We start from the raw sequence: 21,044 nt of genomic DNA, 5'->3' as shown, positions 1-21,044 counted from the left end.
CCCAGCCTGAACTACTGGATTTAAGACAGACTGCCAGGCCTGTCTGTTCTCTCTTACCTGGAGCTATGGCAGAGACTCTAGGACCCATGGTCTAAAGACTTTAGATTCTCCAGGAATCTCAGAACCATGCATAACCTCCTAACCTATTTAAAGAGAAAATCCAGAAGGGCCCTCAAGACTTATCTCAGGTCCTCTGTTCAGTCAATTCCCAGGCACAGAGTAAGTATTCAATAAATATTTGCTGAAGGAGTGGCCAGAGGAGAAATCCAGTGAATGTTAGGTGCTCTGGCCCAGCCTCTCCTGGAAAGACCACCATCCAATACTTTTATCCACTTCGTAGGGGTAGGATATGGAGGACAGAGCCCAGCTGCCCTCGCCCTGGGTGCAGGCAGGGTTGGGACTGGCTCCCATTTTCTGTTTTCCAGTCCTTCTTGGGAGCCACACTCCCTGTCCCCAGAGTCCCAGGTGCTCCCACATACCTGCAGACATAGGTACTCCATTTTAAAAGAGCAGGAGTCAGCAGCAAGGGCCATGCCACTGAAGACCAAGAGGCTGGGGTTGATTGAGGTTCAGCTGAGGGCACTCCTGTGCACCCAGGTGCTGCCTCTCTGGAAAAGCACAGGACCTTGGTGTTATCCAAGGTTCTGCCAGCTCTGCCTCTTTGTGGCCTCATTCCTCCTTAGATAGGCACACTGGTTCTGGGGCCTGCAGTGTGGCATCCCAGCTAGCCGTTGTCTTGTTAGAGGACCTATTGATTATGGAGGTACTGGCTCCCCATCTGGATGTCAGCTCCAGTGAGTATCTCCACCTTTTGTTCAATTCTATAGAAGCAGTGCTTAGAGAAACTTCTGGTACAGAGACAGTGTTTGTCAGGCAGTTGCTGAATGACTACAGGAACATGCTCCCTTTGCTCTACCCCATGCCCAGGAGGAGTCCATATAAAGACCCCAGGGTGGGAGGTACAGAGATGTCTGCACTTCGTCCAGGCCTCTGGCATGTCCTGTGCATCCTGACAATCAATGTTTGCCTGTGCTGGGTACTGGCCTTGGCCCTGGGAGTTGGAAGGTGGCACAACATGGTGTCCTGACCTGAGCTGGCCTGTGTTGAGTGGAGGATGACAGACTCCCAATGCTGGCCTCTGATGGCTCACCACATCCTGGAACCCCCAGGGGTCTCAGTGATCTCTCAGTCAGGGGCATCTTCAGCCCATCTGCACACTGGCTTTGAGGACTTTCCTCACCATATCTCCTTTGGCCAGTTCCAGCAACGTCTACCTGAATAACTTTTCAGAGGAGCAGCAGCCCTCTCACATCCTGATCATGGGAGACAGTGACTTAGGACACCCAGGAGAGGGAGCCCACCAGAGCCTCCCCATCACCCAAGGTCCCCAGCTTAAAGAGCTGGGTGTGGCCAGGGTCTGCTTAGCCTACATTGGGAGTTAGGATCTGTGTCCACATTGGAGGAAGGTGAGCACTCACCAGAAACTCAGGCAGTCTCTGAGACTCTTGCTCAGTTGGTATCAGATCCAAGACACCAGCTAAATGGTACCACTCATCATCTAACAGAGCTTGGGACATTGCCTAGGGAACCAGAAAGAAGGTGGGCAGGGAGAGTAGATTACAGGGTGATAATCTCTCTTCACTGGTCACCCACAGTCCAAGTCTGGTCCATCCTATTATCTCAGGTGCCCTCTCTACCCTAAGTGTGGATCCTCTCTGCAGAGGAGGACCTGTCTACTCTGTCTACTCACAGCAGGGGTGATCTTCTTGGCCAAAATAGGTAAGGGAAAACCAAGGGGGCACAGTATCCCATTTCCTTTTTCTCCTATCTAGAGAAACCCAACTGCTTTCCAGGACATTACCCCTGCAGCATCTCCCAGAATCCTAGCTATGTGAGGAGAATATATTTGTCCCCATTTCACAGATCTAGAAAACTGAGGCAAGGAGCAATTAGTTACGTAGTCAGGTGTGAACCCATGAGCCTGCCCAGAAGGAGATCTGCTGGGAACTCAGAATCCTTCCAGCCAAAGACAAGCCTTAGGACCACAGTAACAAAAACCCAACTAGAAACAGAGAATACAAACTCATCACATTCAAGGATCCTAAAACAAACATTTGAGTGAGGTGGGGTAATTCGAGAATACCTGGAAGAAGTGGGTCTGAAGTGTCTTCTTGCAACCCTTCAGAAAGGCAGACTAGCTGCACTTTGCCTGAGGAAATTGGGATGGGCAGGAGAGGGGAAGCCTGGCCTCCTACACGTTTAGAAAGGTCTCCAGAGGGACACAGGCATGCAATGAAGAAATGTGCAGGCAAAGGACTTCAGGGGAGGGGAAGAGAAATTAGCAAAAAAAAAAAAAAAAAAACACTGGCAAAAGGAAAGAGGCTGGATAGAAGACACGTGTGGATGAATTTTAATGCAATCAGAAAGCTGTCATAATGATAATAAAGGAATACATTCAGACGTCAGGAGAGGGAAGGCAAGGAGCTGTGTCCCAGCATTTAAATCAGGCTGGGGGAGGAGGTGCTTCTCTTTCCTTCCTTTTTCTTTCCAATAGAGGAAGTGGAATTTCTAAACTGGAGGGCCAGGGATTAGCAAGGGGCGGGGTTTCACTTCAAAGTTTCTCTGGAAATTCCATTTAATGGGAGCCAAGGGCTGGGGGAAAGAGGAGACTGGGCTTTGCCTCAGAGAAGTTTCAATTGCTCTACAAGAGGAGGAAAACTCCCCTTTCACTTCAAGTGAAACATTGCTACTGCTGTGTGCTGCCCGGAGTCTAACCTCAGGGCCCCACCTTGGTCTCTGTTTCTTTCTCTTCTTTCTGCCCACCTCTCTTCTCCTTGCTTTTTTGTTTCAGATTCCTTTTCCTCTGTCTCCTGCCATCTCGGCTCTCCCTCTCCACTTCTAATTTCATCTCTCTCTATTCCTCTTCACTTCCTCCCATTCACTCTCTCCCTCTGTTTTTTCCCTTTGGTTTGGAGTTGATGAGCTGGGAACCCCACAGGACTGGAGATGAGGTGAAATATGCCCCAAAGTCCTGCCATGACCCAGAGTCAGACAGAGCAGCCCAGGCTGAGGCAGGTGTAGGGCTGGGTTCTGGCACCGGAACTTCTGCCTCAGCCCAACTATGTGAAGGGCCAGGCTGATGTTGTTCCCAGTCCCAGAGCTGGTAACAGAAACTGCCAATGGGTCCTGCAGGTTAAGGAAGGAGCAGGGATCCAGCACCACCTCATCATTGAGAACACAGTCAGTGCCAGTGCATCTGGGCTAAGGGTTACCCACAGGGTAAGAGCTCTCTGCAGAGGATCTGGCGTTGCTTGCTTGGCTTTGCTCTAGACCAGGGAACAGTCCCTTAGTGCTATCTGAAATCTCTGGGCAGTGAGGACTCTCTGGAGGGAGATGGGGGGGGACAAGAATCAACCACCTTGAGAACAGAGGGACATCAGGGTCTGAGTACCCTTGTGTTCAGAGGAAATCACAAACACATTACTATTTGCAGTTTTGGGGGTCAGCATTTCTGCAGCTTTCGCTGTGTCAATCATTTACCAGTCCATAAACATCTAGTGAGTGCCTGCTGAGAGCTGCCACCATGGGGACCTCGTTCCAGTCACTATGGCTGCATTCTAATTTAGCCCAAAACCAAGTGGTGTAAACCAACTGTTTATTATGCTCACAGATTCTGAGGGTCAGGAATTCACAGGGCTCAGAAGTCTTGCCTCTACTCCAGAATGTTTGAGTCTTAGGTGGAAGACTCACAGGTCAGGAGCTGGAATTATCTAAGGATTCATTCACTTACAGGTCTGGTGGCTGACATTAGCCTTCAGCTGGGTGCACTGGGTGCATCAGTGGAGTCCGTGTGGGCTTCACATCATGGTGGTTGGTCTCCACAGAGCAAATATCCCCCAAAGAGAGAGCCAGCCAAGAGCTGCTCCCTTTTATAACATAGTCTAGGAAGTTGTAAGTCAGGGGCACCACTTCTGCCACTTTTCTTTTGTTACAACAGTCCTAAGAAGAGTGGAAAGAACAAAGGATGTGTTGGGTGCGGGAATCCTTTTGCATTCATTTACAAGCTGCTGCAGATCCATGCAGCCCAGTGGGATTCCCCATCACCTTGAGCACATAACTGACTGGGGTCCACAAACAAATTGACACTCATCACAGCATGGGTGCTGCTGAAGCACCTACAGAAACAGGCTCCTGGGAAGTGCCCCAGGCTGAATTTTACAGGATGAACATTTAGGAAGGTCCAGACCAAGCACTGGACATCAAGATGGAGGTAAAAGCAAGGGAGACAGAAAGGAGATACACACCTAGGAAGGGCATAGGGCATGCTTCATCTATTCTGTTTCTTGATGGTACTGAGCGCCTCTTCTGTTGGACCTTCTTTCCTCTGGAGCATACCTAGGATGGGCCAGGCAGGGCCCCACAAAATTCAACTACACAGGCAAAGCAGTAGATAATTTTTCTTTTGAAATTCGGGCTATACGGATGGGGGACTGAGAATAACAGAGAGGAGGCACGAGGGGCATGGTGAGAAGGCAATATTTTAAATTGAGACCTAGAAGAGAAGAATCCAGCCTTATGAAGACTGCTCGCCAGGCAGAGGGAACAGCATGAGCAAAGTGGCCACTGCAAAAAATTCTGGCACCTGGGGAAGACAATGTGTGTTAAAAGGACAAAGGACGGGGAGAAAGGAACAGGCAGCCCAGACTACCCTTCTGCCCTAGGCGAGGGCCAGACCAGGGGCTTTGCTCCTCAAGTGTGCAGCCTGCCTTCTAGGCAGGAGGAGGCCGAGTTGCTGCCACCCAGCTCCCTCCTTCCTCTCCTGCTCCCCTCGCTATGCCCTACTCTCCCATCCTGCTCCTCTGCTGCTGCACTCTGGCTGCTCAACTCCTCCCTCTGGAAACCCGCTCTAGCTATGGGGGGTCCTCTCCCTGCTCTCTCCCGCTTTCCGGCTATGAACCCCCAGGCCCCTTTCCCGCAATCCTCCCTCCCCTGCCCCTTGTCCTCCACCCTCGCCGTGCCCTCCTCCCTCCCACCCACGGGACTGTTCCGCGCCACCCGGCCCCGGTAAGCATCTCCTAATTTTGTTCTAGAAGATAGAAAACTCTTCGTGGGCATGCTCAATAAGCAGCAGTCAGAGGACGACGTACGCCGCCTTTTTGAGGCCTTCGGGAACATAGAGGAATGCACCATCCTGCGCGGGCCAGACGGCAACAGCAAGGGTGCGTGGGCGGGGCGTGCAGCCACGTGGGGAGGGAGTCTGGGAGCGAGGCTTGCAAGACTCAGAGCTGTCCAAGTCCGGACCGGACCGGGAGGGCAGAGTTTGGGGTGCTTTCAAGCCTTTGGGCCTGTCTTTCCGTTCTGTGCTCTGTCTCTTGGTGTCTCTCTCTCTCTCTCTCTCTCTCTCTCTCTCTCTCTCTCTCTCTCTCTCTCTCTCTCTCTCCCCCCCCCTACCTCATTCTGCTTTCATCCAGGTTGCGCCCTCTCTCTTGGGCCCTTCCTTTGCCCTGCCTCAGGGTTCCAGTTCTCCTTGGCCCTTGGCTCGGCTCAACTTCTCTTCTGTCCCCGCAGGGTGCGCCTTTGTGAAGTACTCCTCCCACGCCGAGGCACAAGCCGCCATCAACGCTCTGCATGGCAGCCAGACCATGCCAGTGAGTGTGGCCCTTGGGGCAGGGACTGGGACAGCTGGAAACCTAGACATCCGCCCCGCAGGACCCCGCCAGAGGGCCAGTGCTCATAGTCTCCGTATGAGACAGGAGAACATTTCCCTTACACTGTTTCTCAGACAAGGACACTGAGGCCCAGAGATGTGTTAAGGAATAGCCCTGTGGTGACCCAGATAGAAAATGCCACTGTCGGGTTGACAGCTGAGACCTATACTCCTGAGCACCATGCTGATGCCCCCACCCGGTTAAAGCGCCTGACAAGAGAAAGCAGGAGGCCCAGGCCAGGGGTGCTGACAGCTGGGGACCATCGCTGGGGCTGGTGGGTCTCACATTCCGCCCTGGCTGCAGGGAGCCTCGTCCAGTCTGGTGGTCAAGTTCGCAGACACTGACAAGGAGCGCACGATGCGTCGGATGCAGCAGATGGCTGGCCAGATGGGCATGTTCAACCCCATGGCCATCCCCTTCGGGGCCTACGGCGCCTATGCTCAGGCAGTAAGTGGGGGCACAGATGGGCCAAGGTTCTGGAGCTCCCTCCCAGAGCTCCAGAGAGGAGGGACACATAACCAAAAATGTTACTCTGCCCTGGGGAGTGAGTGGAGCCAGGCATAAACCCATGAAGGATAACCTCACAAGGGATTAAGAGAAGGCTGGTCCAGTTGCGGGTGGTTGCCAGGAAGAGGTGGGTTGTTGTCTTTGTGTTTAGAAGAGGAGCTAGAGAGAAGGCTTTCCATTGGGCAGCAAGATGGAATACCCCAAACGCCCCTCCCACTTAGCCAAAGCAGTGCAGAATCCTAGGAAGCACTGATGGGGAGGAGGGAAGATGCCAGTGTTTGTTCCTCATCCCTGACCTGCCCCCATGCTTGGAGGGATATTATCAGTCTCTGGTCATTCGCGGCAAGGGTCCTGTGAAGTGACACCTGCACTTCCCCTGTGACACCTCAGGCCCCCCTTCTCCCAGGCCTCTGGCCCACCAACTTCTTTCTTCCACAGTAGAGCCTTCTCTGACAGGATCTCCCCAGCTGCCTCCAGACTTGTAACCACAGTCCCCACACAATGGCACTGAAGTCAGCTAGTGTTCTGGTTCTAAACATACCAGCTCACCTCATTTCCTCAGGAGTGTCCAGCTGTGGCCACTTCCAACAGCCTCTCCTGCTCCCCATTCACCTTTTAACAACATTGAGGGTATCTGGGGTCTATTCATGATTCTCCTGTATCTTCTGCCCAACAGACTCTGGGTTAAGACCATTTGGGGCAGAAATCTATGTCATTAACTCTACAGAGGCTTATCCAACTCTCTGGCACTTTGGATGTCACATACTCACGAATGAGAGGCCTTACCCATGAAGCCAGTCCCCTTCCCTTACCCTCCCCTTACCCTCCCCAACAACTTCAGAATCTCAAAGACCCTACTATTACTTTTGAATGCAGTCATCTCCCACGAAGTCATCTCCCCAGTAGTAGCCAATGAGGACTAGGGCAGGAATGGGGGAGGCATTAGGGCTCCCTGGATGTGGTGACCAGGAGATGTCTCAGCTCCCTGGGGCTCAGGGCCTGGGAAGTTGGTCCACAGGAGCTGAGCCCCCTGGTGGGGAGGGATACCCCTCTGGAAGCGTGTGATATTTTTTCCACTCCCTCTGCCCCAGCTGATGCAGCAGCAAGCGGCTCTCATGGCATCAGTCGCACAGGGTGGCTACCTGAACCCCATGGCTGCCTTCGCTGCCGCCCAGATGCAGCAGATGGCGGCCCTCAACATGAATGGCCTGGCGGCCGCACCTATGACCCCAACCTCAGGTGAGCCCACAGGTATCAACACAGGACCTGGCCCAGTGAAAAAGCACCTGGGTCTAGGCTAGGGCCTAATTTCAGCTACTAGTGAATCATCCTGGGGCAAGAGCACATGGTGCCCAAGCCCAAGCTGGCCTTGTTGCCTGGCACTTTGTCTCAACAATATTCTGATCAGTGAGGACGCAAGGGAAGATGGGATATGGGTCCATGAAGTCCAAGGTAGGAATTTCAGGGTGAGAATATCTCTGATCTTGTTTATCCATGAATTGTTAGGAATGAATTCATCTTGACCTCTACTAACAATCAATATCTGCACAGAAATTGATATGCCCTTCAAGGTCTGAAGGAGAAGAGCCCTGCCTGTTCTGTGCCCCTAGCCTAGGCATAGGAAAAGCCCTTTTTCATTTTACTTTAAGCCAATCTAGAGTTACTGGTCTTTTCCAAAACAACTACATAACGAGCAAGAGAGAACCTTTATCAAAGGTTGATGGGGGTTGGAAAAAACCCAACTCACAAAGCATGTTTTTGATTGGCACTTGGCTATTGTCCAGTTCAGTGATTCTCAACAGTGCAGTTTTCCCCCAACCCCCAGGACATCTTGGCACTATCCAGAGACATTTTTGTTTGTCACAGCTGAGAGAGGGGAATGCTACCATAATCTGGCAGGTAGAGGCTGGAGATATTGCTACACATCCTACAATGCACAGCTCAACTCTCCCACAATAAGGAAATTCCAGGCCAAATGACTGTAGTGTTAAAGTTGAGAAGCCCTAGTCTAGTCCAATAACTAGCCCAACACCACAAACTCTCATTTACTGAGCTGACTCTCTATGTTCAGATAATAGTACTGATCTCTCTGACATCTGGGAACTGTTCCTTTCTCAGCTGAAAACAAGGAAAGATTGTACTATCTCTGGGCTCAACTTGAACACTGCCCCCTTAGCTTTGGTCCCCAACCTCAGGGATACTCATGAATTTAGGCAGTGGGCCCATCCTCATGTCCTCATCCAAGGGAAACCCTGATTTTATATGAAGAGGAAGGATCTTTCCAACTTCAGGGGCCTCAGTGCAATCACCATAGCATTCATATCTTGGGTTCCATCTGGAATAGAGAGGACACTTGGTATTGCTATCTGATCCTGACTTTCTTCTCCTCACCATGACCACCACAGTTGCTTCAACTCCAGGAACATTTATGTCTACTCTGTAGGAGATAGGGCTGAGGCTGGACTCTGCAGTGACCTCTTTCCCTCAATGTAAGGAACCAGAATTAAGACCTTCATCTGAGCAGCAAAACTTCTTGGGGAGACAGATCAGCCCCTCAAGGGACAAACAAGGACCAGGCAATCCTGACTTAGCTAGAATTAGCAAAAGCCTCTGAAAAAGAATGAAGGATGAACAAGTATGATTAAAATCAAGGGCAATGAGAATAGCCTGTGTGGTAAGAGAAGCCTACCCATCTATTGGGTAGATGGGACTTGAACTCTTTGTTGAAGGATGGATAAAATTGGGATGTGTGAAGTCATTTTATGCAGAAAGATAAGCCAAGGCATGGTTCACAGTTAAGACTGAGCTGGTGTAAGAGGTCCAAGTCTATCCTCAGGCCCTGGGAGCCAACAAGGTGGGGCTCCATGGGTTGGCCTTCCTCACCTTTGTTCTGTTTGCCTCCCTTCTTTCCCAACCCCTTTGCATCCCTGGAACCAGGTGGCAGCAGCCCTCCGGGCATCACTGCACCAGCCGTGCCTAGCATCCCGTCCCCCATTGGGGTGAATGGTTTCACCGGCCTCCCCCCACAGGCCAACGGGCAACCTGCCGCGGAAGCTGTGTTTGCCAATGGCATCCACCCCTACCCAGGTGAGCATATCCGGCAGTCTCCCTTCCTCGGGAAGCATACTCACCATTCTGTCCTTGCTGTTACAACTAGGAGTATGTGGCTCCTGTTCTCTGTCCATTCCTTGGTAGATCCCAAAATGTGATCAAGGAGATCCAGCTTCCTGCCCTGCTTCTGAAAATGTGCAGTTGGAGAGAAGAGACTAAAATCCCACCCTTGGGGATGTGTCTGTCTGATCACAACAGTCCCATTCCAGTGACTCCCTTAGGGAAGAAAAGACACTGGATACAATTGTATAGCCAGGCCAAGAGTAACTGCAAATTAATAGAATGTGAATTTGCGCTAAAACAATTAAGGGAATAGAAGCTAAAAGAATAATCAGATTTAACGTTTAGTAGGAAAAGACTCATTGGGGAAGGAAATGGAGACATACTGGTTGGCATACATACTAACTAGTACCCACCAGTCAGTCGGGTCTCTTGACGCACAAAAACTCTGGGCAGCACCTCAGACAGCGACTTAGAACTTTGGACAGTTCCCAGACTTGCAATTCAGAGTGTGGCACACAAGAAAATCCTGAAGGCCTGTTCCTGATTACTTTTACTCCTTTCAAACTCAGCACTTGTCACGCAGTGAGAATGTGCAGTTGACCTAGAGCAGCTTCTCTCTCTTGTCTGGAGCGTGAACTAAAATCAGTGTGGGGAAGCTGAGCCCTGAGCTCAGTCCAGCAGAGGATAATGTAATAAGATATGAAGACTGCTTTCCCCCTTTCCTAGAGGGCAGAGGGAGAAGTTTCAGAGTGCAAATGCATATTAGCAAGTGTCTGGTCTGTGCTGAGTGAAAGGAAGGCACCGGGGGAGGGCAAGACATGGTCTATCCCCTTGGAGGTTGAAGTCCAGGTGAGAACAAAATCCATCTACAGAACCAAGAGACTGTAAGGCAGAAAGAAGTTGAATCAAGAGTGAATATTCTCAGGTTGAAAACACTGAAGGACTCAAATGATGGGAGAATCCTATAGGCTGAAGAAGCCCCAGGGGCCTCCTTGAGGAGGAGGCTCAGGGCAACTTTAACAGGTGGGCAGGCATTGGAAAGATGAGGATGATCAAGGCGCACACTCTGGAGGGGCCCTTCCTGGAGACCCAGAGGCAGGAGGGGACCTGCCTAGTAGGGGCAGAGATGGTGAGGAGGTTTACCTAATAGGACTGAGGGGTTCAGTCTCACCATCCCTGCTCCTACCAGGCAGCCCCCTCCTGCCACTGGGTCTTGTTCCCCAATCTGGGTACCCATCAGAATCTAGAGATTTGATAGAATTATAGAAGCTCAGTGTCTGAAGTATGGCTCAAATATCTATAGTGTATAAAAGTTCCACCAGCAACAGAGTGCAAAGCCACTGTGCTGTATGGACATATAGAAGGAGAATTTTGTGTCTCTGAACTTGGAGTTGTCCTTAACCCCATTCCAGTGCTTGTTGTACAGGCACCTCCAATTCCTCAGAAAAATGGCCAGAGGGATCTAGAAAGTGATGTGGTAGGGCCCAGAGTATTGGAGTGGTGTTTGAAGATGAAGGCTCCAGCTGATAGGGGAGGCAAAGAGGAACTTAGCAAGCTGGAGGTGGAAGTGACTCCACTAATATCAGGCTCATGGGCTGGGAGATGCCACCCCTCAGCACATCTGGACTCTCCATTCCTCCTTCCCTCCAAGCCCATCTGGATCTCTGGATTCAGGGAAGCCATTTCCTTCCCCACCCCCACCAGCATCTGTGAGCCATTTCCCTCATGGAACTTGGAAATGTTTCTTTCCCCCATTTGTAACAATCTGGCACCTCCCATAAACAATTCCCTGCCAGAGAAAGAGGAGGGATGGAAGGAAGGAAAGGAGAAAAGTAGTACATTAAAAAATTAATTTACCATCTTTAAATGCGGAGTTTGGAGCCACTGTAATGAACGAGATCCTTCAAAATGTTCACTCTTTGGCAGTTACTAATGAGGTCATTAGGCAGAGAAGTAGAAAAGGGTTTCATGAATGTTTTCTTCGCTTCCTAGCCCCAGGTAGTTTCTCTATCCTTCCCTCTTTTTCATGGAGAGTTTGTTGGAAACACACAGTGTGGCCTTTAATGAAAGGGTGGCTCTCACAAACATAAAAAACCTGTTTTTTCTCCAGTATTTCTATTTTCTGGGCACTCACTGTGTTTCTGGTACTCTGACAGGGGCTGCCATGAAGTTGTGCTGGTTATATTTTGCACAAGGGCACCAAACTATGTGCCCTGATGTAGGAGTAGCCTTTCTAATCTGCATCAAGGCGCTGCATGGGTGAGAAGCTGGGAAGACCAAGAGAACAAGCAAGATGTGGCTGTCCCTCCAGAGAGCTCAGATTCTGGCAGAGGAGACAGGTAGAGGGAGCAGGAGGCAGGAGGAGATCACTCTGCCATGCATATTGCAGCTGGGGGCTCTTGCTCCAGTCTCCTCCATGGAGGAAATATAGGAACAGGGTTTCAGACTGGGATAGCCCCAGGCAGGAAAAAGCCTGTATCATAGCCCTTCTTTTGTTCTTCAGTATTGATTAGAGCCCCAATGGGCCAGCTCCTCTGCTACTCCTAGGGGGTATTAAGCCTGTCATCCAACTGACTCTAGCGGCCTCTGCCTCAGCCTGGGCTCCCCTGAGGTCTAGATGCTATTTCCTAATAGCGATTAACTGAAAAACTCAGGAAAAGAGCTCAAAAGGAGAGTTGGGAATTCTGTCCATTCTACAGGCCTCAAAACCTGGCATAGCCAGTTAGCTTGGCTGGCCAGAGTTGACAGGCAGATGTGCCCTGGTGGTTCTCTTCCTGCCATCCTGTGTTACCCAGTTTGCCCAGACATACTGGGGCTGGGTCTTCCATGTGAGTGAGCATCTGTCCTATCTACCTTTCTGGGCCTCCAAGGCCAGCCCAGTCCCATGTCAGTCATCACCGACCTTGGTCACTAAGGGTTGTGCCCACTGCTGATGCATGCTTCACGCTTTTGCCCACAGTTCCTCAAGAGACAGCAAAGGCCACAAGATGAACCAAGCCTTTCCCTACTCAAGCTTCTCTGAATGTATTGCCAAAGTTTCAGTTCAAGGGTACCAGTGTTACAGGGCAGAAGATAGGGGAAGGTCTTTGGTCTTCTAGGTCTTTGGTGTCTGTGGGCAGCATCCTACTCCCAGCCCATAGAGCAGAACTCAACCTGTGTGGCCAGTCCCTGCTGCAAGAGTCTCCAGCAAGACCAGTAGAAGAAGATCTCCATGCATAGTGAAAATTCCTTAAGAATGAGGGAGGGGGTACTGGGGTTGTGGCTCAGCAGTAGAGCACTCACCTAGCACTTGTGAGGCCCTGGGTTCGGTCCTCAGAATCACATAAAAATAAATAAATAAAATAAAGTTATTGTGTACAACTACAATTAAAAAATAAATATTATAAAAATAATGGGAAATGTAAATTAAAAATGAATGTTTTCTAAAGAGAATGGTATGAGAAAACAGGTTTGGGTGCTATAGTCAGGAAAAAGCCTGTCTCAAAGTTAGTGAAGCTGAGAGGAATTTTCATGCAACTCAACGCAATTTGTAAACATAAAAATATATGAGGCATATGTAATAAACTAAATTTAAAAAAAAGAATGAGGGAGGGGTCCCTCTGAGCTGGAGTGGGTGGTCCAGGAGGACAGAGTGGCAGGGTGAGGCCCCCCAGTGGCCTTTCTTTCACCCAGATGACATCTACCAGGCTTTTCTTCATTTACTGCCCCTGGCTTCTGCTGAGGATCAGTGAGGATGAACCCCTTCTGACAGCTTCCAGCCCTATAGCTCTACAGCCCTGGTGGGAGCTCATGTGTTTCCCTACCAAGACCCTGGTGATCAAGCCCTCCTCTGGCCTCTCTTCCCCAATCCTCATATTCCTCTGCATGAGCCCCTATCTCAGCCACACCCAATCCAGCTGTAACATGCCTCCCCCAACTATGGAGGGCAATGTAGTAGGAGCCCTGGGTTTGGAAGGGAGACCTCCAACAGGGCCCAGCACTCAGGGCCCCTGTCCCAGACACTGCCCTAGTAAGCATGTAGTGGCTAGAAGGGGCAATGAAACTATTATGTTGTCCCCGGAATGGTGGGGGCAGGGGCCAGTTTGGGTGCGCATCACTGACTTCTGCCCATTGGCTCCCCAGCAGCACAGAGCCCCACCGCCGCGGACCCCCTGCAGCAGGCCTACGCGGGAGTGCAGCAGTATGCAGGTCGTTAGTATCCACACGTCCCCTCGGCTCTTTTCCTGGCTGCATTCATCCTTCCACGCCCGCCCGTGGCACCAATGCCCTCTTCCCACCCCAGACCTGGGCCCTGCATGGGGGTGGGAGAGTGGGTGGCAGGGTCCTCAGGGGAAGGAGGGAGGGCTATACTGGCTCTACACCCCCACCCTATCTGGGCTGACTCCCTCTCTCAGGCCTCCTAGCATTCGGTGCAGTTTTCCTGGCATGGCAGGGTAGACTGGTAATGGTGGTTGGGCAGAACCCCAGATGAGATGAATTTAGTTACTTGTCTTTGAGGCCCAATTTATCTTCCCAGTGGTACTGCCAGGGTACTGCAGAGCCCCTCCAAACCCCTCTCCTCAAAGAGATTGCTCCCCTGGGCCTCTGGCCTCACCTTTGCCCAGGAGCACCAAGCTGCACAGCAGCGCTGGGGGCCAGGCCAGACTTGGGGTGCTGTCTAGCATAGTCCACAATCACTGGCTCAGGAAGCAGAGATGCCTGGGTTGGAGAGAAGGAGGGACTCTGGAAAGGAAGCAGCTTCTACCAGCCAGGCAAGTAAGTCAGTTTGCTGGGAGAAAATGGAGCCTGAGATAGTGTATGTTTGGTGAGAAGAGACAGCCTGAGGCCAGCAGATGGCCTGGGGCCAATGAGCCAAATCAAGCTGTCAGCCAACCATTCATCCCCACCCAGCCTGTGCCCTGTTGTCTGACCTGGTCAGGTTACCTCTTTGCTGGCTTTGGAGAGCCAGTGCTGTCTCCCCTGAGGGTGAGTGGGCTCCCTGATGAGATGAGAACTGAAGGAAAGCTGGTCTTCCTCCTCTAGAGACCAAAGAAAGCTCTCTCACTGGTCCTGGAGCCCTCCCCAGCTCCTATGTCAGACCTTGCCCCTGAGGGAACCAGGCCAGGCAGAGGGGTATGTTGGACTTTTCTGTCCTACCTCTGCTTTTTTTGAACTGAATATAGAAAACAGCAGGCTTGTCCATCTCAGCCCTTTTGCCCCTGGGGCCTACCTCTGGCAGGTTCTCTAGAGGCCAGGTCCACACATCTGGCAGCTCCCCACGTCCCACACAAGTGCCCTCTGAGAGGTAGTGAAGGCAGATCAGCTATGGCTATCCACTATTGCAGATTAGACTTGCCTGACCCCCCAAGTGCACCCCACCCCCACATATGCACACACTTCTCCAGTCCTCATCCTGTGCTTCTTTGCTGGTACCAAAGACTGAAGGCTGCTTCCTCTGAAGCAACTGAGCTAACACATACCAGCTGGCTGGCTGGCCTTTACTGCCTGACACTGAAATCTCTCTTTCCCACCTCTCACCCTGTCTCTTTGCCTCCTGTTGTCGTCTCTCGCCTCTTCTCTTTGGCCCTCCAGCAGCCGCCTACCCTGCTGCCTATGGTCAGATAAGCCAGGCTTTTCCTCAGCCACCGCCAATGATTCCCCAGCAACAGAGAGAAGGTGAGTCTCATCCCCTCCTGCCCCTCTTCCCAAAGAGACTGTTCACCTGTGTCTCTGGTCTCACCTGGGCCTCTGGCCATGGCCTTGGTTGGAAAGGCAATCTGGTCTGTGTGTGTGAGGAGGTGGGTGAGGGAAGGCAGCAGGGTTATGGGATGTGGCACTCTCCTATCTGGGCATGGAGGCGCACGTCTTGTGGTCAGCTCTGCAAACCAGAGTGGCGGTTGGGCCCAGCACAGGGGACTGGACAGAATGCACCAAGGGCTGGTGGGTCATGCACGCGACACCTTTCCCACTCCCCTCTGTCACTTGCCACTGGGATGACACAACTCACACACTGATATCTTGGTTTTTTAAAGAAAAAAAAAATTCTGAGAATGGTTGCTCCTTCCCTAGCAAGCCCTGAACAACCTAGCCTCTGTATTTTTCAGTGGCAGCCTGGCCCCTGCCCCAGGAAGCACCCAGCTTTACTGAGGACATAGGGGCCTGTCCTTGGGGTCTTCAACTGAGGTCCCACTGCTGTGTTCTCAGGGAACTGACAGCATAGCTAGGAGCTGAGACTGTGTGGCAGCTTTGGCAGCACCAACCCTGAGAGCTGTGGGTGTTGAGAAAGAATCAAGGTGGTCAGGAACATGAGGAAAGTGATGTTCTGTAGGAAGTGGAGTCCAAGAATCCCCTTCCCTGGTAAGCAGGATTTGGCCAGCAGAAAGGACAGGAAAGTGCTTGCTCATGGCCGGGGGTTTCACATTCTTGTTCATCCTGGAAAGGAGACCTTGTGCCCTGGGTGACCAGGAGTGGAAGGTGTGGCTCCCAGGTAGGACTTTAATAGGCAGGATGAGGCAGGATGAGGCAATAGGCCTTACTTACTCAGGCCTAGTAAGGAAGGGGGTTCTTGAAAGCCACCCCTAGAGACCCTGATGCAAACACCGCAAAGCAGGTAAGGTCCACTGGCTTGGGTGGCAGGGACTGAATGACGATACTCAGTGTGTTCCCATCCCAGTGCCTAGTGATCCCTGTAAGCAGAAAGATAGGAGACTAAGTTAATAAGCCCTTCCTTGGGGGCCTGCACACAGATAGCTGAACTTGAGGTGTAGGAACACTAATAAGGTCCTGTCTTCTCTCCCCCCATGGGAACTTCACTTGGCAGCAAGGCCACTGAGTTTGTCCCAGCAGCCCACATGGTGGTATTTCCCACTGCCCACCTCATAGCCCCTACAGCAAACTGCCTTGGAGCCATGGGACAGAGCTTACTCAGAAAGATCTGGGGCATCTGCTGGTCCAAATCCCTTTGGTGAGACTGGCCACTTGAAGGCCCTAGAGCTTGAACAATTAAGAGCCTGGGCTTTGAAGCAAACCCTCTGATTCCCAGATCTGCCTCATATGACCTCAGACAAACCTTCTTATACCCTTAGCATCTTCATCTGAAATGAAGACAGTAAGGACCATTTCTTAGAGGGGTGTGAAAGTCAAACTTGCTCAGATCTGCCCTCTGAACTTCATGCAGCAATTATCTGCACATAGCCCTTCCTATACCAAGTTGTCACCCCTCCTTGCCTGAAAACTGTACAAGAGGAGTGCCATCCCAGCTCACAGGCTGACAGCTCCTGAGATCTGCATCATTAGACCTCTCTGTCCCAGCAGAGCAGAGCTATAGTCACCCAGAGGTACAGACTCAGTTGTCATGCCCTGGTGCAGCTAAGTGACACCTGGAGCCCCCTTCAGTGAAGTGGGGTAGGAATGGTCCATCAGCCTTGCCTTCTTGCGATGGCCCTGGCTCTGCTTTGCCTCTGCCGTCCCCTGTGCCTTCACCAAGCAGGGCAGAGCCACAGGGGCTGGCCCAGGCCTAGAGCAGAGAAGTATGTCCACAGGCCCTGACACTTTTGTCATCATGCTGGCTTCTGGCTGTAGGCAGCTCCCAGTGTCACTCTAGCCTGTGGGCTCATAAATCTTTGAATCCTGTTTTACACACACGTGTGTGTGCAGAACTTCAGGTCAGTACAACCCTCACCCAACAAACATGAAGATTCTACTGCTGGCTTTTAACTTGGTCCCACATTCACATCCTGCCCTTCTCCCCACCTACCCCTCTGCATCTGCCTTTGAATTCATACCTTCTCCATCTCTGAGCAGCTTCAAACACACATGCTCCCTGCTCCCTAGACCAGGCCCTGTGGGCTGCTTCTCACTTCAGCCCCTCTCATTGCTGTACCCCTTTCTCCCTGGTCATGGTGCTCAGGCCAAGCTACCCCAGGAGAGCGGGGCTGGGATGGGGTAGGACATAAACCCAGATACCAACAGAGCCTCACTTATGCATAGGTGAAATGGTGACACTGGGTGTGGGTTTCTGGGGAAGGCTGGAGGGAGGGAGAGGTCTTCAGCACAGAGAGGTAGGGAGGCAGGTATTCCAGGCAGGGGTCAGCAGGAGCAAAGGATGCTGCCAAGCAGGAGGTGAGCCTGGGGCCAGGAGATAGGCAGAAAGGTGGGCTGCAGTCTGACCAAAGCCAAATCCCATGGTGTTGTATGAAGCCTGAACAAGAAAGAAGGCATATTCCTCCTTCTTCACCAATGGTTGTCCTCTTATATCATGGCCACCATCCCCTGTGTAACACCTCTGAATATCAGAATATACCGGTTGTTGGGGAGGACCCTCCTACAGTTGCCTGAATCCCCGAAGGCCACCTGCTCCACAGACTGAATGAGGCTACCCTCAGTGGTGGCTGCAGGTGCAGTTCTGCCAGGAGTTGCAGGGTAGTTAGTAGTAGTCGCTTTCTGTCTCTGAAGTGCCATTTCACCATTTCTTTGGGTTGGACCAGATTATCTCTAAGGTCCTGCTAGTCCTGCCATATAGATACTCTCTAATCTTAATGAAAAAGCAGAAGGACTTAAGGGGGTGTAGTTTCACTTCTGGGGGCACTGAAGCTGCTGTCTGTCATCCTACCCAGGCTGGACCTAGAAGGCCATCCCTGGGTACTCAGCTATACACCATGCAGATGGGACTGAGCCTGTGACCCTGACTCTGAGAGCTCCTTGTCTCTTTAAGAAGAAGAGAAGTAAACTCCTCATGAAACAGCTTGCAGAACTTAGAGTTGGAACAAGGGCTCTGAGTCTGAGGAGTGTGTCAGCATGGGGTGGAGCCATCAGGGAAGCCCAGAAGAGTGAGAATGGGAATAGGAAGGGAGGACAGAGGGCACATGACCAGGAGGACAGGAGAAGGCACATGCCCCCACATCTAGGGAGTGACCGGCCTGATAAGAGAAAAAACTTCCCAGAAAGAGCCCCAACCCTTAGAGCATGGGGGATGGACACAGGGGGCACCCAAAGGGAGAGGCCAGAGGTACTCTTGGGAAAAGAATGCATGGGTGCTGGAAGAGGTGTTAGAACCTCAAGAATGGTTCCTGCCCCAAGGGAGCATCCCTCTACCTGGGCACCATCTAGGGGTACATTCACATGGCATGCACCAGTGAGAACACAGCATGATGGGAGGGGGACAGAGAGGGGACAGGGAGAAGAGGGCCAGCAGAGCTCGGGGAGACAAGGGAACACATCTGCGCCTGGTTCTGAATGCGCCGTTCTCTGGCAGAGTGCCTGAGTGGGTGGGTGGGTAGAATGTGGGGACCAGGGACCAAAGAAGTCAGAGGCTCAGCTGGGTGGCTTCAGTGGGCAGGGTAGTCATCTCTATAGGCTGTGGGCCTCCATGGGGTGGAGGTAGATGGAGGAGGAAGGAGGGGAGTAGGAGGGGATAGGAGGGAAAGAAGGAAAAGAAGGAAAAGAGAGAATCCAGGGTGAACTCTTTGCCCCCAAATTGGATTATCTGGCAGCCTTGCTTGTCCCAGAGAACCAGGACAGTTGGTTCTGGCCACAAAAACTGGTGCCTTACAGCCCTCACTTTTAAGCTCATGCTTAGGTTTCCACCAGGCTCGGATCAGAACCCCAGTTCTTACACAGCTCTTAGTGTAGCTGTCTCCTTTCCACCAGCCAGAGGTGGAAATCATCATCACTGCAATGATCACAAGTCACTTCAAAGGGTTAAATGCTATGTGACACATGGTATTTAAGATGGCAGGAAACAGACCATGCATCTTGAAAAGATTTCTATTTCTGAGAGTTAAAATCAAGCATTTTGACTATTCAAAAAGAAATCTTTAACTATCTGGAAATTTCATGAATCCAAAGACCTCCAAGTGTTCAGGGCATCTGGGAAGTTAAGATTTTATGACTAGTAGAGAGAGAAGAATACACATTGTGGAGGCCATGGCCTAGGTTCATATCCTGTCCCCATTTCCCTCACTAGTTGTTTGTCCTTTGGCAGGTAACTTAACCTCTCTGGGTCTCAGTGCCCTCATCTGTGAAGTGGTGATGACACTGTAGTTAAGTCACAAGTTTGCTCTAAGGATGAAGTGAATTAACATACATAGAAAGTGCTTAGAACAGCCTGGCACATGTTCATGCTGCACAAGTTGGCAGGACTGTTACTGTTGTGAGGAGATGAAGAAAGTTTCATGGAATAAGGCTCAAGGGTGTCCTGGCTAATTGTGGCACCTTGGTGTGCAGTTTTTCCTGTGTCATCTTCTAGAAGAAGCAGGGGAAATCTGGCTTTTTGCCTTCAAGACTAGGAGACAGTGTGATGTGTGGCATAGTGCAATTGTGCCTCCATGGCCAGATGGGAAGGAGTGGCTGCAGGTCAGGGAGGTGACTGAACCCCGGCCACCACCCATGGGCACTCCAGGCCAGTCTATGCTAGGCCTGTGAAGATAAAGTGTCTCTCCAGCACAGGATGTCACTGCCCAGGCCATTCCTTTCACCCTCCCCAGAGCAGGGGCTGAGCAGGAGGGAGCCCCCAAACCTCCCTGCCCCTCTGTCTCCACAGCTGACCAAGCTTTGGCATGTTCATCCCATTCTCTCATCGACTCCACCCACCCCAGCCCCAGAGATGCCAGGCCCATGTTACTGATCCATTTTGCAGAAAAGTCGACTGAGGCACAGAGAGGTTCAGAGACTTGCCCAAGGACAGAGTGGAGACCAGAGCTCAGACTTGGGGCTCAGCAACCCCATTCTTTGGGGACCCGTTGGATCTTGAATGAAACCCCCCCTCCTAACCTTGCCCCACCTCTCCCCGCTGCGCTGCCTAACTCGCTCACCTCTCCTCTGTCTCTCTCTTCCCCCACCCTGCCATCCCTCCTCCCTGCCCACCCCCTCCCCTCACCGCAGGGCCCGAGGGCTGTAACCTGTTCATCTACCATCTGCCCCAGGAGTTTGGGGACGCTGAGCTGATGCAGATGTTCCTCCCTTTCGGTAATGTCATCTCCTCGAAAGTGTTTGTGGATCGGGCGACTAACCAAAGTAAATGCTTTGGTGGGTAAAGATAACAAACCAATTAGCTTCACTAGGACAGGGCTGCTCGCACCAATTACAGGTGTCCAACTGCTCCTCACCTGCTCCTTCGCATCGCCCCCAGGTGCTCCTGGATCCAGCCTCCATCTCTCAGCCCTTTTCTGTCTTCCCCTGTTCTTTCTGCTTCTTGGCTTTCCTACCCCCTTCTACCTGGCTCCCACCTCCCACATCCCAGCCCAAGAAATGGATTTCCTCTTCCAGCCAAAAGGCCCAAGGCCATCCCCTGAGAACAGGAGGGGCCACTTTGGGAAGGGCTGGGAGAGGCAGTGAGCAGAGCCCAGGACATCCATTCTCCCAGTGGCCCCTCCTCTCATGGTCTGAGTGGCCATCCTGACCCCTGGGGTCAAAGCCCTGTGAAGCCCTACCTTGCCTGCCCCTTATCTGCTCTCTCTGCCTGTCTGTCCTGCCGCCCCCTCTCTGTCTACCTGTTCCTTGCTCCCCACCTGCCATGCCGTGAATCCCTCTCCCCACCCAAAGCCAACAGAGCTGAGAACTGTTGAGGAGCCAGGAGGAGACTGGTCACTTCCCCAAGAAGCCTAAGCTCTGAGCCCAGATGGAAATCACAGCCACTCAGCTGCAGTGAGCTCTGCGAGGCACCACACAAGGAAATGACCAGGAAGGCAGAAGGAGAGACTTGGCAGAGACGTGGGGTTGGGAGGAAAGGTTTAAATG

General features: G+C 51.8%; 1 protein-coding gene across 2 annotated transcripts in view; it reads left to right on the top strand.

Moving 5' to 3' along the window:
• CELF4 (CUGBP Elav-like family member 4) overlaps nucleotides 1-21,044 on the top strand; it is a 291,617-nt gene that overhangs the window by 257,903 nt on the left and 12,670 nt on the right. Inside the window, exons 4-11 of one of the 2 annotated variants that reach the window (XM_081262759.1) lie at nucleotides 5,094-5,219; nucleotides 5,569-5,648; nucleotides 6,012-6,155; nucleotides 7,307-7,454; nucleotides 9,153-9,302; nucleotides 13,455-13,520; nucleotides 14,901-14,984; nucleotides 20,190-20,273. In XM_081262759.1, coding sequence (XP_081118885.1) covers nucleotides 5,094-5,219; nucleotides 5,569-5,648; nucleotides 6,012-6,155; nucleotides 7,307-7,454; nucleotides 9,153-9,302; nucleotides 13,455-13,520; nucleotides 14,901-14,984; nucleotides 20,190-20,273 — 882 coding nt within the window. Of the gene's footprint in view, nucleotides 1-5,093; nucleotides 5,220-5,568; nucleotides 5,649-6,011; nucleotides 6,156-7,306; nucleotides 7,455-9,152; nucleotides 9,303-13,451; nucleotides 13,521-14,900; nucleotides 14,985-20,189; nucleotides 20,274-21,044 lie in introns of both variants that reach the window. The other variant, XM_081262758.1, reaches the window with a different exon arrangement.

Source organism: Spermophilus citellus (genome assembly GCF_964194105.1).
Source record: "Spermophilus citellus genome assembly, chromosome: 12".
Lineage (NCBI taxonomy): Eukaryota > Metazoa > Chordata > Mammalia > Rodentia > Sciuridae > Spermophilus > Spermophilus citellus.
The sequence above is the reverse complement of the archived record's forward strand: the minus strand, read 5'-3'. Positions and strand labels throughout refer to the sequence as shown.